The sequence below is a fragment of the Poromitra crassiceps genome (assembly GCF_964638095.1).
Source record: "Poromitra crassiceps genome assembly, chromosome: 4".
NCBI lineage: Eukaryota > Metazoa > Chordata > Actinopteri > Beryciformes > Melamphaidae > Poromitra > Poromitra crassiceps.
Genome location: NC_139626.1, coordinates 54,091,128 through 54,109,767, shown reverse-complemented (window position 1 = coordinate 54,109,767; position 18,640 = coordinate 54,091,128). Strand labels below are relative to the sequence as shown.

The window sequence follows — 18,640 nt, the reverse complement described above, 5'->3', positions numbered from 1 at the left end:
ATCAATAGCGTCCAAGCCAGTCCTAGAATGGATCTCCGTGGGGCCAAGTGGCAGCATGCTTTTCCTCCATTTAAATAGACAGTTTTATTCCCGTTTTCGACGCATATCGTCATAAACTGTTCCCTAAGGAACGATCAGACTGCAATTGTCCCCGGGCGCCGAGCAGTAGTGGGTACAGGCATGCCAGGAATTCCAGGCATCCCATTTCCGCCTGAGAGCTGACCCGACAGGCAAAAATGGGCTGCCTGCAACCACCAGTGCAAAGAGATTTCTGCAATAACTGCACTTTATGACTTTGCCCTCTAACTTCCCAAAAGCGCTAATTTAGCATTTGCGCTCGTTTAACGCCATGCGCAATGCAAATTGGGGGCAGACACAAGCGCATGCCTGTGATAATTGTACTGGGCATTGGCTGCCCCACGCCAAAGCAGGGGTTTCAGCGCTAAAATGTGGGATAGATGGCGTTATCCTATCGTCAGCAGCGCGCAATTACTTTGCGCTAAGAGCTTTGAAAAGGACCTCTTACGCGCAAATACCTCTCTGCGCTGGGTGCGGTGCACGGAGATTATGGCTGCGCTCCCAGCACAGAGAGGTATTTGTGCAAGGGAAAGTGGAATGCCACGCCAAGACATCAAATTATGCTGCTAAAATTGGGTATTAGCAGATAATTCAGTGAGGCAATCAACTATAACTCAATGAGAAACTTTTATCACATCGCAAAGAGGGAAATTAATTGAGAAAACACTTGTTGGACAATGGACATAGGCTATTTACCTTAATAACCCGAAGGGTCGTTGGCACCACAGACGATCTGTCAATAAGCTCCCTGTCCTCGCACGAGTGAGTACACTCTATTACGCATGGAGAGAATTACAGCATATTGCTTGCCTCGCACAAACAACCATTGCGAGACGGGAATCTGATTGGTTTTGATTGACGTAATGCCCAGCCTTGCCTGGCCACGCCTGTGAATAATTCTGGTAGTTAAGACCGCCCAAATCCCATTTGCGCAGGCATTTTGGGGCGCAGATGAGTTTTGGCAGAATTGCCACGGCTCTAATTTGCGCTTGCGACAGGTGCCATGAACGTTTCTGCATGCCCGCCGAGAATTGTAGCCCCAACATATTTCGGGGCTGTTTTAACTTAGAAATCAGGGAGGTCACGTCTACCAGACAATTATATCACTTTTAAACAGTTATATTTCTTATAAATCATTACAAGTATATGCTCCCGTGAGGTGGGGATGCTTTTTTTGCTGCTCTGCGGGGGAGCAAAACTCGGCAGAACACCTGGTGGACGGCGCAAGGCGGTATGCTATCTTCCGTGGCTTAAGGTACGCGCAAACAGTGCGCAAATCGCTATTTAGGGATAGCGCCTGTCGCAAGATAGAGCCCTTTATGTTTAAACTCAACGGATATTGGTTGACGTTACTCCTCGAGGCGCACAGGCAATGAGGCAGCCATTATTGTTTTCCCAGCGGCGTTCCTGATTGGCCGGTTACGATGTCAACTACGAGGCGGGTCGCTGATTGGCTCGTACGCATTGCAGTTTCTGCAGAAGCCCTCCCAGGGCTGGAGGCCAGATGGTCTGGTAGAACAAAATGAAATGTGAGTTCACGTGACCGGCTGGTTTACCAGGCTAGTAACGCCTGGTATTTAAAGGAGAATTTTGGTATTTTTCAACCTGGACCTTTTTTTATGTATATAAACTAAGTAATGTGAACAGAAGTTTTTGAAATTGGTGCAGTATTAAGATTAAAGTCAGAATTCTGACTAGTCTATTGAATAATCATGCATGATAAAAAGATTTCAGATAAGGTGTATCAACAATTGTTCATAGAGCTGAACACATGACACATGACATTTCTTGCCCAAGCCATTTAGAAAAAGGGGTCCACCCGCTATGCCGACCAACCGCAATGCCGACCACCCGCAATGCCGACCTTAGGTTTAGGCGTGGGGTTGGGAGAGGTTAGGTTTTGGGGTCTGGGGGAGGTTAGGTTTAGGCATGGGGGGAGGTTAGGTTTGGCGTGGGGGCTGGGAGAGGTTAGGTTTTGGGTTAGGGTCTGGGGGAGGTTAGGTTTAGGCATGGGGGGAGGTTAGGTTTGGCGTGGGGGCTGGGAGAGGTTAGCTCCACCGACACGCTGCACGCCACCTCGCTCAGCTGGTTCTGCTTGTGGGCTATCGGCATTGCGACCTGTCGGCACTGCGGCCTGTCGGCACATAGACGCGGCACCTTAGAAAAATCTGTATATAACGAGTTTTAAGGCTGCCACCAAGCCAACCCGTTACCTACTGAATCGTGAGTGACCATCCACCTTATTTTTGAATGCCCCGCTGTAAAATAATTATGGGTAGAAGGTCCGGTTTAATGTGTCTTGATTGTTGCAGCTTGCACATTTCCTCGTTATTAACGAGGAAATGTCGCAAGCTGCAACAATCAAGTTGCAGTTGGCTGGGAGGATTAGGAAGATAGCACCCATAAGGCATCATGGCAGCTAGAAATAAGGTGGATAAAACATTTCAATTGGAGCAAAAACAAAAACTAACAATGGAGGGGAAAATCTAGTTTTCAATTTTTCGTCGTCTTTTATTTTGTGTTTTTGCTCGAACTGAAATGTTTTATGGTCACTCAAGATTCAGTAGGTAACGGGTTAGCGGTTCCAGCCTTAAAACTCATTATATAAGTTTTTTTCGAAATGCCTATGGACAAATGAGTGGGGAACTCTCTTCCGGGTCAAGAAATGTCACATGACTGTTCCGCTCTATTATGGTTACAGATGTTTTTCACCTCTCTCCTCTCCTCAGCTCTGCAGTGTCCAGGCAGTGCCAGAAGGAGACGCTCTGCTGAACAGTTACAGCGTCGATCCCAGCTGGGTGAGTGTCAAATCCAAATAATAGACACACGTGGGTGCTACACATCATCGGCGATGGATTTAGTAGAGTCCCCCCCACGCGCATGCACACACACACACACACACACACACACACACACACACACACACACACACACACACACACACACACACACACACACACACACACACACATTTGAATGACATATTTATGTCCACATAAATACAAGTATGCAAAGGACATAAACACTAATAATGCAATCAGATATTGGGAGTCAGTCAGTTACATGCAGTATTGGGCAAGTTACTTTCAAAATGTAATATACTACATATTACTAGTTACTTTCATTTGAAAGTAATACGTTACTTTATAATATTATAATATTAATATTTCTGTGTAGAGTAACTCGTTACTTATTACACTACTTTTGCATTACTTTTACCAAAACAACAGCAGCAGCAGAATGACATGGCTGCCCCGGAACCATCACGAAAAATAATTTAAAACGCCTTGAAGTCAGTGTAAACAATCCAAAATTCTAAATGTTATTATTGTCCTTTGTTATTGTCATCTATAGTGGTTATTTGCATACAAACACACAGTTTGATTAGGAAATGATTGTATCTATTTAAATATGTGCTTTGATTTAATGGGGCGGCTTTAGCTCAGGAGGTAGAGTGGGTCGGCCAATGACGCAAGGGTTGGCGGCTCGATCCCCGCTCCCTCCCAGCTGCTGTCGTTGTGTCCTTGGGCAAGACACTTAACCCCAAATTGCTCCCGATGGTGTGTAGACACCCTGCGTGGCAGCCTGCCGCCATCGGTGTATGAATGGGTGAATGTAGACTACCTACTGATTGTAAAGCGCTTTGGATAAAAGCGCTATATAAATGCAGAACATTTACCATTTACCATTTAATAAAATGTAACTCAATTTGTAACTTGAGTTACTTGAGAAAGTAACTGGTATAATATTACTGAAATCCTATAAGTAATAAGTTATATTACTGAGTTACTGCTAAAAGTAATATATTACATGTAATATGTTACTTTTGTAATGAGTTACCCCCAACACTGGTTACGTGAGTGCCCAATCGGTAACCACAGTAATGCATACACAATAGGATAACAACACACAGGATGATGACAATGACAGCATTTTATTGCTGTATTTTTATGCTATATTGTAATATGCTGTAAGTCGCTTTGGACAAAAGCGTCTGCTAAATGAAATAAAGTAAAGTAAAGTATGACAGGTTAACAGATACAGTTATACTGTAAGACAAGATAACGGTCAGTATCCACTTCATGGGTACAAAAAGCAACGCCTCCTCCATATTGAGCGGCTACCGATAATAGCAGATATTGAACAATACTTCGCTAACTGCTTCACACACACACACACACACACACACACACACACACACACACACACACACACACACACAGAGAGAGAGAGCTGTGGGTGCCTTGATGAGCGCTAAATAAATGCGATCAACAATGCTCCTTTCTAGCCTATACCGTGCCTCATCTTCTTCTTCCTTCTTATCATTAGTAGTCTTTCATATTCAGCTGTATTACTAAATCTCCCTCTTTCAGTGGCTGGTGATGCACCTGACCTTAACCACCTACTCCCCCTTGTGTCTCCAGAGAGTCACTACAAGGAGAAGCTGCAGCGTCGGTGCTGCAAGGACGGCCTGAGGGAGATCCCCATGCCGTACTCCTGCACCCGCCGCTCCCTCTACATCACCGAGGGCTGGGAGTGCATGCAGGCATTCCGCTACTGCTGCGCCCACTACCGGGACCAGGAGCTGGACACCAGGCGGCCCACCGACCCCCCACCGCTGACCACCACCCCGCCTCCCACCACCACGCCTCTCCCCACCACCACTGGCCAATATATATGGGGACATATAGTCCCCATAGATACCCATTATGATTACATACAACCTGATTTTTATACCCATTATGATTACATACAACCTGATTTGTCAGTGACTTCTTCAAACGACTGGTCTGGAGGGGCAATGGAGGAAGACTGGTTTGAGGAAGAAGAAGAAGAGGAGTACCTGGATGAGACTGAGGTGTATCTGCGCTCCAAGTTCTATGAGTCTTGGCTGTGGAGGGATGTGAACCTGCCCAGCACAGCCGACAGCACGGACGGGTGAGTGCTAGATGGGAATATTGATTTATAGAGAGCCAAAGTGGACGTCACTTCCTGCCTTACCATGAGTCCCATACAGTTCCCCATACAACGAAATTAAGAGTGCTTCAGCTGACAGTGCATTAAGCTGACATTAAAAAACATTAAAGAAAAAAAAACATTAAGAACAGATAAGGACGACACATGACACCTAGACGGGGGGCAAAAAAACAGAAACACAAAAACAATAATAAAAGACTAATAAAATACTGCTGAGGTAGTAAAAAGAATATTGCACAACGTTTTGATATATTGCACAAGTTCATGTATTGCACTGCATGAGAGAGTTAACGGCTGCTGTGATTGTTTAGAGTCCGGACGGCCCATTGTGCGGCTCTTGATGCTCCTGTACCTCCTGCCCGAGGGCAGCAGGCTGAGCAGGTGATGACCAGGGTGGAGGTGGTCGCGGATGATCCGCTCTGCCCTGGAGAGACAGCGGGAGCTGGCTATGTCGTCTAGGGAGGGGAGAGGACAGCCAGTTCTCCTCTCGGCTGACCTAATCAACCTCTGTAGCCTCTTCCTGTCAGCTGCGGTGGAGCCAGCGTATACACACTGTGATGGCATACGCCAGTACGCTTTCGATGGTGGAGCGGTAGAAGGTTACCAGCAGCTTCTCCTCCAGATTGTTCCGTCTGAGTCCTCTCAGGAAGTGAAGTCGCTGCTGGGCCTTCTTTACCACCGCTGCAGAGTTGACTGACCAGGCGAGGTCCTCAGAGATGTGTGCCCCCAGGAACTTAAAATGGGGGACCCTCTCCACACAGTCCCCATTGATGTAGAGCGGGACAGGGGTCTTATTCTTCCTGTAGTCAATGACCACCTCCTTGGTTTTCTTGGTGTTGAGGGAGAGATTGTTGCTGGCACACCAGCCGCTGCACCTCGTCCCTGTACGCCGTCTCGTCGTCATTCGTTATGAACCCCACCAGGGTGGTGTCGTCCGCGAATTTGATGATGGTGTTGGTGGGGTGGGTGGGAGTGCAGTCATGGGTGTAGATGCCATACAGGAGCGGGCTCAACACGCGGCCCTGTGGGGAGCCGGTGCTGAGCGTCAGGGTGGAGGAGCTGTGTGTCCCGATTTGAACAGATTGTGGGCAGTTTGTCTTTGATACAGGCACAGGTGGATGAGGGGAAGTCCACGCCCACCCATTCATTTGAATGAAGGCTGCTCATCAGAATCAGAAAGACTTTAATGATCCCCGGGGGGAAATTGGGAATATCATTGGCGCATTAAGCAAATTGAAGTGGTTTTCTTCCGGGTTACGGAGGCTGCCATTGGGCCCAAGGGATGTGCGCATGTGTGCTATGCGAGCAGAGCTGAACGCAGCGGAGAACACGCCATAAGTAAGTTTTTTACAATTTAAACTTATTTCAACACAAAATTAATTTCTGAGGACTTTTGATGCCTACAAGCAGGGTAGTAGGTTTCAATAACTGCCACTTTACGAACATTATTGATAAAAAATGGAGCAACAAAAAAGCTACAATTGAGCTGTAATCTTGATTAGATTAACGTTAGCGTTTTTTTCCATTTCCTCAGGTGAATCCGGGAGGACAGCTGCTGCCTGCTGCCGTCTGTTGACGCCCAGGCCATGGGTCAGGAGGATTGACCAGGCTATGGGTCAGGAGGATTGACCAGGCCATGGGTCAGGAGGATTGACCAGGCTATGGGTCAGGAGGATTGATCGGAGGATTTTGTTGATTATTGTTGTCGTCATAATAAACTGAGACAGCTTGTAAAGATATCTGTGTCCTTCTTCATCAAAATGCTAGACCCCATCGCTTATTGTTATTAGTCATTTAAAATATTATTTTCTCTAATCTCAAAATGGTTTCATTGTTTAAAATGGCACATGCAGTAAAATAGCTGAAATACTGTTTCCAAAGTCTTCTACTTGGGTATTTGTTGAGCGCCTTGTTATGATGGTGCTATGATAGAAATTGATTTCGTGACATCACATTAATATACTGGGATCTAGTGAGCTGACTAAAACTTGATAATGTGCTAATTGTTTTTACACAGTGTTTGCGTTTTAATTGTTAGATGCCGCCACGTTTTATTGTGATTGAGTTTGATGCAATGCCAATGTTTGTCTAAAAACGTGCAGCGTCACACTGCATCGAGTTGACTTGTTTAGTTGTGTCACCAGACGGGCGAGTTCAAAACTTGCAATAAACCCTATTGGCATTTTACAAGTAAAATAGAAACGGTGTTGTGGTGGACCATTTGCACGCCGAATTTACTAGAAGACCCGGATAACTTTAACTTAATTGAATTACTTGCACATCCTTGCCGTCTGTAATCGCGTGCAGCCGATGACGTTGCATATATCCCAGTGTTTGCGGAGATTTGTGTCCGCCGCGCATACCGCGGCTGCCCGCTCTAACTCATGTTGGCTCGTGTAATGCAATGCAACAACTGTCTGGCTTGTGAGCTAACTTACTGCTTGATAAAAAATAATAGAAAGAGGAAGAGGAAAATAATGCTGCTACTGTGTAAATCTGTGTCATGTCATCACAGCAAAGTGGAATCTTGATGTCAGCATTCACTTCCTAGACAATGGCGCTGGATTCAACAAGATTTTGAGACATATTCATCAGACATTGAACAATACAATGTCAATCTTACCGATCTATCCAATCAACAACCAATTAGGTTGAATAAATGAATTGATTGGTAGTGATTGGTGAGGGTGGTTTAGGCTTCACTGTTCCCTGTGAAGTGCATGTGTTTTTCAACCAATCATATTTAGCATTAGATAAATTGCCGAGGAAATGAAACGCCCTATGGGGGAATGTTTTTCTACTGTACCCCTGAAGGACAGACCCACTGGCACAGACCTGGCACAGACTCTGTCTGCATGCCGCTCCATCAGTGCCCTACAGGTGTCACTGTTGTTGAAGCATTTTAAGAATAGCATGATTTTTATTAAGAGAAAACACATTTGATTGATATTTTATTAAAAATATATATATTATTATATAAAATCCCCCATCTCTTCTAAAAAAACAAGGGAGGTCCATCCTCCCGTGCCTCACTAGAAAAACCTCCTGTGGTAATGATCCTTCCAAGTCCATTTTTGGGGTAACTGCAAGAGTACAAGGCTATCATGATGATAGGCTATCATCACGGTTTATAACGGTGAAATACTTTACTGGACAGGCCGCTTAATGTGTCAACCCTGCAGTAGCCTAATCTATATGCCTGCTACTGATTGTTTTCTATATAGGCTATATCCTATGGTTGCACTATAATCCTAATTGACCTAACTATAATATACGTACAGTAGCTATAATGATCATTCCTCCTATAGGCCTACATATATTTATAACAGTCACTACATCACACATATTAGTAGTATAATAGGATACTTACCCCACCAGGCAGTGAGAGAAACGCCAAAATCGAGGGGGCGGAGTTTAGGGCACCTACGTCATCAAAGGGGCGTGGCTTCTTTTTGGGTAAAAGTCATTTTTTCACTTGTTCCTCAAAGGGCACTTCTCCATTTTTGCCTTGTGCTTAAAGCCATTTTGAGCAAAAATGCTTTATTTCACTACTCTACAAAAGGGCACTTCTCCATTTTTGCCTTGTGCTTAAAGCCATTTTGAGCAAAAATGCTTTATTTCAGTAGTTCTCCAAAGGGCACTTCTCCATTTCCTCCATATCAGTTAGACCATCTTGTGGGTGTTGCAATGTTGTGCGCATCACACAGACAGCCTGACAGCGTGTATTAAGCCACCATGTCAGCCAGAGCAAAGTTTTGATCTCGGCCAAATACATTTGGCCCATTTTAGGATCTGAAACTAATATTTGTTAACAGCGGCGACCATTTTCACAATCTCAATCAATCTCTGACTCACCCATAGAGACCCAGGCTTCCACTGCCAGCCCATCCCACCCCATCCCCCACGTTTTTTTTTGTCTATTACCACGGCCGGCCTGTCTAAAGCTTGGCAAAGCTGTCTGCACAAACACTTCCGTTTTAAATAAACTTGTTTGTTTTTTGACCGTCAGGTGGGGGCGTTCCCGACAGCACGTAACGCCCCTTGAAAGCTACGAAAAGCGGCGAGATCAGGTGGGCGTTCCCGGCAACACGTAACGCCCCCTTGAAAGCTATGAATAGCTGCTTGCTCACGTATTTCTCTGACTCACACATAGAGGCCCCACATGTTCCCCCTGACAGCCCATCCCACCCCATCCCCCCTTATATCCTTTGCGTGCCTGTCAAGGCCATCTTATACCAATGTATCCACCATTCAAATATTCCATAATTGCATGTTGTACATGCAAATATTCCATAATTGCATGTTGTGCAGGCTATCTTATACTAATGTATTGCTGTTAGGCATAGCAATTCTGTCAAATATTCTGTAGATTCCCTACGTGCAACACACACACACACACACACACACACACACACACACATACACACACCCACCCACCCACCCACTCACACACACACACACACACACACAGCCAGCCCCCAAACACAGCCACAAACATAGCGCGCGTTAGATTGTGGGCAGGTTTTCTCATTGAAACATTCCAGTCAACTTCATCATTCATGTGTGATATTATGTATTTTCCCATGTTTTTCCCACTCCGGATCCAATTGTGATGTGACATCACCATGATGTTTTTTGATAGGCTATAAGCCTATTAAGCTTTGAACTAAATTTGAATACAGACTATGGTGTATGACTATGCCGTTTACCCGTCTCTCAACCAGACCAGAGTTTCCCAGCATGCACTAGTGTGTTTCAACACTGTGTTTTTGGAGATTACTTATGTGCTACGCGATATTAGTTATCTGCAATGTTATGTGATGACTACTAGAGTTTGTACCCGTGTGAACTACATTGCTTTACGTTGTAAAATGTTATATGGCAGTAAAATGCCACTGAATGACCAAATTGATTTATCTTGATTTTTTTATTTAACACCAGCGTTAGTTTGTTGTTTATGCGTATGCAATAATGGATGCGTTATTATATTTACTGGAATACATACACACGCCAACCTATGTGCCCTATCAGAGTTCGTTATGTTATTGTACAGCATTTGGTTCAAACACAGCTGCATCACTATACGTGTGAGCGTAAGTATTAATGGTTTGCAACTTGTTTGTGTTGTACAGCATTTGATTCAAACATATGGCGACATTGAATCAGTGTTAGCTTAGCGCTAGCTAGCTAGCATACACTACGATCTGTGAATAGAATTGGCCTGGTCTTGGTCGATATGACCAAAAATTGATATAACGTTACAGTAGCATGGACCCCTCTCATTTTTTATTACAGTTGAAGATTTCACAATCTCAACCACTCTCAATCTTGTTACAACCCAGACCCCGGATATCCGTGACCTACGGGTATTATTTCAAAATATGGAATATGGAACGTGAACAAACATCTTAGTTTTATGTATCTGTATTTTATATGATTATTTTAATAGTTACTAACTATATTATTATATAACTAACTAGTCCTCCACACAGAATTGGTTAATTTACTGTGAGACTTTATGTTTTGTAGACAAGCACCAAGTATATATAATAATAATAATAATGGTATATAATAATAATAATAATCTTTGTAATACAATTGTTATAAAATTAAAATGTATATCACACTTACAATATGTTTGTTGTATGTATTACAACTTAATTCAACTTTGTCTCTCCTCTCCTCCCCTCCCATCCCCTCCCCTCTCCTCTCCTCTCCTCCCCCCTCCTCTCCTCTCCTCTCCTCTCCTCTCCTCTTCTCTCCTCTCCTCACCTCTTCTCTCCTCTCATCAACTCACCTCTACTCCTCCACCCTCCCCCCTCTTCTCCTCCCCTCCCCTCTCCTCTCCTCCCCTCACAAGCCTATAGATGAGGGATTTCAGACAATGTGACTATTGTTACAATATTGTCAACAAAAATAGCACTAGTCTAAATAACATAACTTAATTCAACTTTTCTCACTACACTTTCCAAACATTAACACACATCAAACACAACAACTCTTTCTTACTACACTTTCCAAACATTAACACACATCAAACACAACAACTCTTTCCCACTACACTTTCCAAACATTATTACACATCAAACACAACAACTCTTTCCCACTACACTTTCCAAACATTAACACACATCAAACACAACAACTCTTTCTTACTACACTTTCCAAACATTAACACACATCAAACACAACAACTCTTTCCCACTACACTTTCCATACATTAACACACATCAAACAGAACAACTCTTTCCCACTACACTTTCCAAACATTAACACACATCAAACACAACAACTCTTTCCCACTACACTTTCCAAATGTTAACACACATCAAACACAACAACTCTTTCTTACTACACTTTCCAAACATTAACACACATCAAACACAACAACTCTTTCCCACTACACTTTCCAAATGTTAACACACATCAAACACAACAACTCTTTCTTACTACACTTTCCAAACATTAACACACATCAAACACAACAACTCTTTCTTACTACACTTTCCAAACATTAGGCGTTTCTAAGACGTGGGGTCAATATCAATCTAGAATCTAGATTGATTTGATTCACTAATTTGGCATTCTCTTATGCAAAATATCCAACATCCAATATCCAGAAGTAGTGATTACTACACAGAAGTAACTTTAGTTCCACCATTTGCTATTTGCTTCAAACATAATTTGGATCAGTTGTAACTTTGACCATTTCTAACAATTTCTAGACAGTGAATTTACACAAGCACTTGAGTGAAATTCATAGTACCTATAGGGACTGTGATTGAATGAACGCAGATTGTCAGATTTGTATACCAAACCCTTATCCTGGTGCCTGCAAGGGTCGTCTGTACCACTAATGTCAGCCACTATGTGTTACAATATTGGGCTGGTTTCATAGACCTGGCCCAAAAGTACATGCATCACATATATGTGTGCTGCATATATCCATATATGCCTCTACCGTATGGGTTAGTCATAATAGTCAAACATGGTTTTTCATGTTCTGACTTGGTGAAATGTGTGTTGCATATATACATGTTAGTTACACATAATAGTCAAACATGGTTTTTCATGTTCTGATGTGCTGAAATGTTTTACACGTCACGTAAAACAGTTTTTAAAACAGTTAATTAGCCTACACAATGTGTAATTTCAGGTTATTGTAAGTTATTGCATAGTTGCAATCTTTCATACTTGCATACTTACAAGTGGGTTGTTTTTAATGGTATGTGATTTGCGGTTCTAATTACCCAATGTGTAATTTCAGGTGATTGTAAGTGTGTCATACATACCTACAAGCCTTCATATCAGTTGGCTGTGTCAATGATTTTCTGTACCTCGTGGTGCGTCATCATTGTCTTTGTCAGGCTTAGAAGCAATGTTTAAACAGTAAACAGTTTATGACAAGTGGTGGCAGCATGCTATGCTACTACACAAGACGTGTTATGGTACATAAATAATATGTAGCGTGTAATAATCTGTAGAACTCTGTCAGAGTTCTACTCTGTCATTATTTTTACATTTGACTTTGAGAACTATGATGAACTACTGTTAGTCAGTACTCTGTACTGATGTACAAAAGTAACAAGATTGAGGTTGTGAAATCTTCAACCGGAATAAAAAACTGGATATAATATAACTGAATCAGTTAGGCCAAACTATTATCAGTCAGGTCGGTAATAAACGGGGGAAATTATATGATTATTGTCCATTGTGTGTATGATACAACTTTGTTTATCATTCTGTGCCACACACTATACAGTCTGTTTTTAACTCAACACACTGTACCTGCCCCTTGACCTCGGAGGGGCTCTTCTGTCCATGGACCTGATAGCAAGGTATGGTGATCACAAGCATTGTCCTAAATATTGTGACAATGAAATTGGTAAATTGGTTAAGCAAAGCAAGTAATGCTTTTACAATGAAGTTTGTAAGATGTATTTTACAAGATATTTTCTGAGATTTGGTTATATTAACTTATTATTTATATTATTATTCTATTATTATTATTCTAATTATTATCTACTATTATTCTAATTATTATATTATTATATTATTATATTATTATATTATTATTATTATTAGGGGTTATTATGTATATTAACTATACATATTAAAGTATAGATGATTGTTTTGTCCACCTTATCAAAACAAATGTATAGCATGTTAAAGTTTTAAATAAAGTCAAGTCAAGTCAAATCCAACAGGTCTTAATGTCAATTAATTTAGCTTTAACGTGTTTTGTGAAACACACACACACCCACACATTGACCCCTCTCATATATACGTAACTGCCTATAACTGTACATATATTCCTTTCACACACACTTTTCAAAATAGACACTCTTTCATATTGTGATTCATAGTGATTCTTGTTTGTTTTATGTGATCCCGGTTTTTAAGCAAACCGGATCCAGTTTCCTTGTATGTGTACATCCTGTACAAGGTACATCCTGTACAAGGTACATACTACATTGGACTCAATGATTCACAGATGTATCAAACAAATGTATGTTTTACTGATACAAATGACCAAATTACCACAAATTCAACATGTAATGCCATTTTCTCAATAATTTTGGTCAAAACATTTGGTGTGATCCCAGATCAGTCCTTGTAACGAGGACCTTGTTATCACTGGTGTATAGCCAGACTTGGCACATCTGGGGTGTCTTAGGTCAGTCCTTGTAATGAGGACCTTGTTATCACTGGTGTATAGCCAGACTTGGCACATTGGATGTGGCCCAAGATCAGACATGGTAATGAGGACCTTGTTATCACTGGCGTATAGCCAGACTTGACACATTGGATGTGGCCCAAGATCAGTCCTTGTAATGACTTGATCAAAAATATTACAGACAATATATATATATATATATATATATATATATATATATATATATATATATATATATATATATATAGTAAATATAATTGTATAATATATTCAAAGTATTGTTAATTGTTAATTATTATTATTATTCAAAACCTGGAAATACTGTAAATACTGTAAATAAACTGAACTAAAACTAAAACTTGGAACTTGTACTGTGTGTTAATTTAATGTGTTTTTGAAACACACAACCACATATAAAATCTCAAGTGAGATTTTGAGAAAGAAAAAAGAGAAAGAAAAAAAAGTTTAAAGTATATAAACCCCTCCTAGCTATGTGATTATGTCTGACACCTAGAGGCGAAAAGTGGTACTGAATTGGCTATCCAAATAGCACGTGGTAAACTAAGTACTTATCAAAGTAACTTATCAAACTCTTCATAACACCCTGACCAATGTAATAGTAGTAATACTGACAGGCTACAATTAGTTCAATTAGTTCAATTAGTTTAACTAAAACCAAGAAGAGAGGTCACATAACTTTACATCACATAAATTTCACTGTTTTACTGATTTTCACTGATTTACCTTTGTTTATTCTTCATGTGTAAAGCGCTTTGAGCTGCATTTTATGTATGAAAGGTGCTATACAAATACAAGTTTATTATTATTATAAACAAGCTATTTTGTGCTGGTCTCTATAAAACTTTAACTTTAAAAGTACACTTTGCGTGGAAAACAACTCTTCTCGAGCAGTTTGTGTAATTGTAATTGCATTTGCCAACACTGTCCCACAATCAAACCTCTGAAAAATCCTGTCCCACCCTAAACACTAAACCCTAAACCCTAACCATGCTTGGTGGAGTCCATTGACGTATATATTAATGGACCAAAAGGAGCTCATTGACTTTGACACAGCAAAATGAAGCTCACTTCCGGATATTGTTTCATTTCGTTTGATGGGTTGAATGAATTAAATTGAATGAAATGCGGCCCCCAGCGGGTGCCGGGGGAGTTTCCGAATTTGCCCTGTCTCCCTTATCGCCGTAATGCATTATGGGTAGGCAGATACTACCGGTACTTTGGCTAATGTAGCGGCTAACGCTACTTACTTTGCATTACAGCATTGCATTACATTGATTTAACTTGATTTTTTGATCTAACCCCAGCGCTGGTTAGCTGTTTATAACGTGGCTATATGTATAACGCTATAACATACTCTGGTTTCTGGGCTGAATCCAATGGTCTGAATACATAGTTAAATCTGAATACGTTAAATGGTCCACCATGTTATGGACGTTAGATGTATGGTATCTATAGTGACGTGTGTCTACTAACATAAGATAACATATGATAATTTGCTCGAGTATTACTTGCTACCTGATGCCTTGCGGTGTTCTTATTCTTACTGTTCTTATTATCCGATGTTTGTCGTCAATTTTACTCAAAATGGGGAGGGGCCCCGTTGACAGAAGAGGGCCCGTTGGCTGATGGGGAGGAGTTTGACTGTGAATAAATAGCCATGCCCCTATACGATTTCTGCACGTTACTAAGCATGGCATGTGTGGAAGGACACGGATGTAACTATGAAAAACGCCACATGCATAGTTTCTACGTTAGGAAGCAGAATAACGTCAAAACGTGGGGACATTCTTGCGGAAAACCCTGTACCATCGAGAAATCGATACAGCAGCTGAGAGTCGGCGCCAATCCCTCTGGGTTGTATCCTCTGATTACCAGAGAGGATGGAAGCATGCTAGCGCCACATGCTCCTTGTGGTGTAGTCAATGTTGACGAAACGCTCACCCTCAAGCTGATTAAGTTCGATGACATACCAAAGCATTCGGACAAGCTGCTGTACCCCGACGAGCCGCTGGATCGCTACGGCACATTCTTTGTGAATGTAACGTGGAAAGACAAGGGTCGCCAAATGCTAAACAGCAAGGTGTTGAGGAAGATGTCCCAGCGGGAAAAGCTGACTCTGCAAGTGTATGCGCTAAAGGGAGAAGAGCTTCAAGAGGCATTGAATCGGGATGGCCGGTTCACCGACCAGGTGAACCATACCGGGTGTTATCTGAGGGAGGAGCGAGGAGACTGTTCAATATCCCTTTGGGAGTTGGGGTGTTTTGTCGACTTTTCCCAGGACCGGCACTACCAATTCTATTACGAGGGGGAAAATATAAAAATAAAAGAGAAAAAAGCAAAAAAAGAAAAAGAAAAGAGCTGACGCAGGCTGACGCAGGCTCTGTGGCGACAGCGACCGATGAGCAAGGAGGAGAAGCTCAGCGTAACTGTACGATTATGCCCATGGTGTATTTGGTGACGTAGGTTTGCACCTGTGGTGGTAATATTTTTATATGCAATATGTTTATTGTATACTGTCCCTGTTCAAATAAACAATAAAGATAATAAAAATAAATAACTCTTTTTCTGCGTTGTTTTGCCGTCGATACCCCAAACCTCTGGAAATCCCTGACCCTGATCCTGACTCTAACCCTAACCCATGACCAGTTCCCATGGGTAAAGGGAGTCGGTGTATGTACAATGGTGAACAATGAGAGTCTGCAACTTATATATTAGAGGAGCAATATCTAGATATTTAGAGGAATATTTAATTTTAAATTAACATTAGGATTATATTATGTGATAATGTTATTCATTATTTCATTACAACAGACATTTGTACAATATTATTATTATTATTATGGAAAAAAAACAGATTATGATGAGAATCAATTTTATTTTTATTGGTACATTATACAAGTATATGTTGAATTTGTATTTATATTTCCCTCAGTTAATGCAGAAAAGCTTCCGAGGCATCCAGCACTCTTGAAGGGGTAACATCGATGCCTTGAGATTCCAAAACACGTATGACCCCTGGAAGAAAGTGTTCGTTCCACAATTCTTTCAACAATTCTTTGAATTCGATGGAGACATGGTCATTCTTAGCCGGGTACCGACAAGGGGGGTTACTAAGGCATCCGTTACACTCCGCCTTCTGCATCCGCAATATCACTTCACCGAGTAGAGTGCTGCTGCAGGCTTTTATAATGTTTAGAAAAGTAAAACTGAGCAGTCCATCTGGTTGATCCAGAGTCAGGGGTGAGATCAGAGGAGAAGGAAGGTCTTTCGGTGAGGAAGGATGTGAGGAAGGAGTCGAGGTAGGTGGGGTAATGAAGAACATTGGTGACGACGACGGGGACCATCCGTACATCAGACGGTGCAACTCTTCTTCTTCATCCCCCGAATCAGAGTGGCTGTGAGTTGTAATGAAGGACAATGGTGACGACGACGGGGTCTCCATGATGATATCTGTCTTTTATATTGTGTAAAATGGTATGAGTCTCTTTTGAACCCGTCTCTTTTATCCTTATGTTGTGAGGAGGAGGAGGAGCTAGATCTAGGGAGGGCGTGTCGTAGGGCTATGGGAGGAGATCATCAAAAATGGCGCTGACCGGAATTTGTTAGAGAACAAATGTGAACAAAAAGTAAGATGGAGGGCGTGGCTTTTTAAAAATTGGGTCCTGTTTTTTCTTTTCTCTTTTTTCTTTCTCAAAATCTCACTTGAGATTTTATATGTGGTTGTGTGTTTCAAAAACACATTAAATTAACACACAGTACAAGTTCCAAGTTTTAGTTTTAGTTTAGTTTATTTACAGTATTTACAGTATTTCCAGGTTTTGAATAATAATAATAATTAACAATTAACAATACTTTGAATATATTATACAATTATATTTACTATATATATATATATATATATATATATTGTCTGTAATATTTTTGATCAAGTCATTACAAGGACTGATCTTGGGCCACATCCAATGTGCCAAGTCTGGCTATACGCCAGTGATAACAAGGTCCTCATTACAATGTCTGATCTTGGGCCACATCCAATGTGTCAAGTCTGGCTATACACCAGTGATAACAAGGTCCTCATTACAAGGACTGACCTAAGACACCCCAGATGTGCCAAGTCTGGCTATACACCAGTGATAACAAGGTCCTCGTTACAAGGACTGATCTGGGTCACACCAAATGTTTTGACCAAAATGATTGAGAAAATGGCATTACATGTTGAATTTGTGGTAATTTGGTCATTTGTATCAGTAAAACATACATTTGTTTGATACATCTGTGGATCATTGAGTCCAATGTAGTATGTACCTTGTACAGGATGTACCTTGTACAGGATGTACACATACAAGGAAACTGGATCCGGTTTGCTTAAAAACCGGGATCACATAAAACAAACAAGAATCACTATGAATCACAATATGAAAGAGTGTCTATTTTGAAAAGTGTGTGTGAAAGGAATATATGTACAGTTATAGGCAGTTACGTATATATGAGAGGGGTGAATGTGTGGGTGTGTGTGTGTTTCACAAAACACGTTAAAGCTAAATTAATTGACATTAAGACCTGTTGGATTTGACTTGACTTGACTTTATTTAAAACTTTAACATGCTATACATTTGTTTTGATAAGGTGGACAAAACAATCATCTATACTTTAATATGTATAGTTAATATACATAATAACCCCTAATAATAATAATAATATAATAATATAATAATATAATAATATAATAATTAGAATAATAGTAGATAATAATTAGAATCATAATAATAGAATAATAATATAAATAATAAGTTAATATAACCAAATCTCAGAAAATATCTTGTAAAATACATCTTACAAACTACATTACATAAGCATTACTTGCTTTGCTTAACCAATTTACCAATT

General features: G+C 41.0%; 1 protein-coding gene across 1 annotated transcript in view; it reads left to right on the top strand.

Annotated features, from left to right (window-relative positions):
- Positions 1 to 18,640, top strand: part of LOC310775843 (venom factor-like) — a gene marked incomplete at both ends in the record, with an annotated part of 115,330 nt that overhangs the window by 63,245 nt on the left and 33,445 nt on the right. The window contains 2 exons of the mRNA XM_083635970.1: positions 2,808 to 2,876; positions 4,503 to 5,016. Coding sequence (XP_083492096.1) covers positions 2,808 to 2,876; positions 4,503 to 5,016 — 583 coding nt within the window. The remainder of the gene's footprint in view (positions 1 to 2,807; positions 2,877 to 4,502; positions 5,017 to 18,640) is intronic.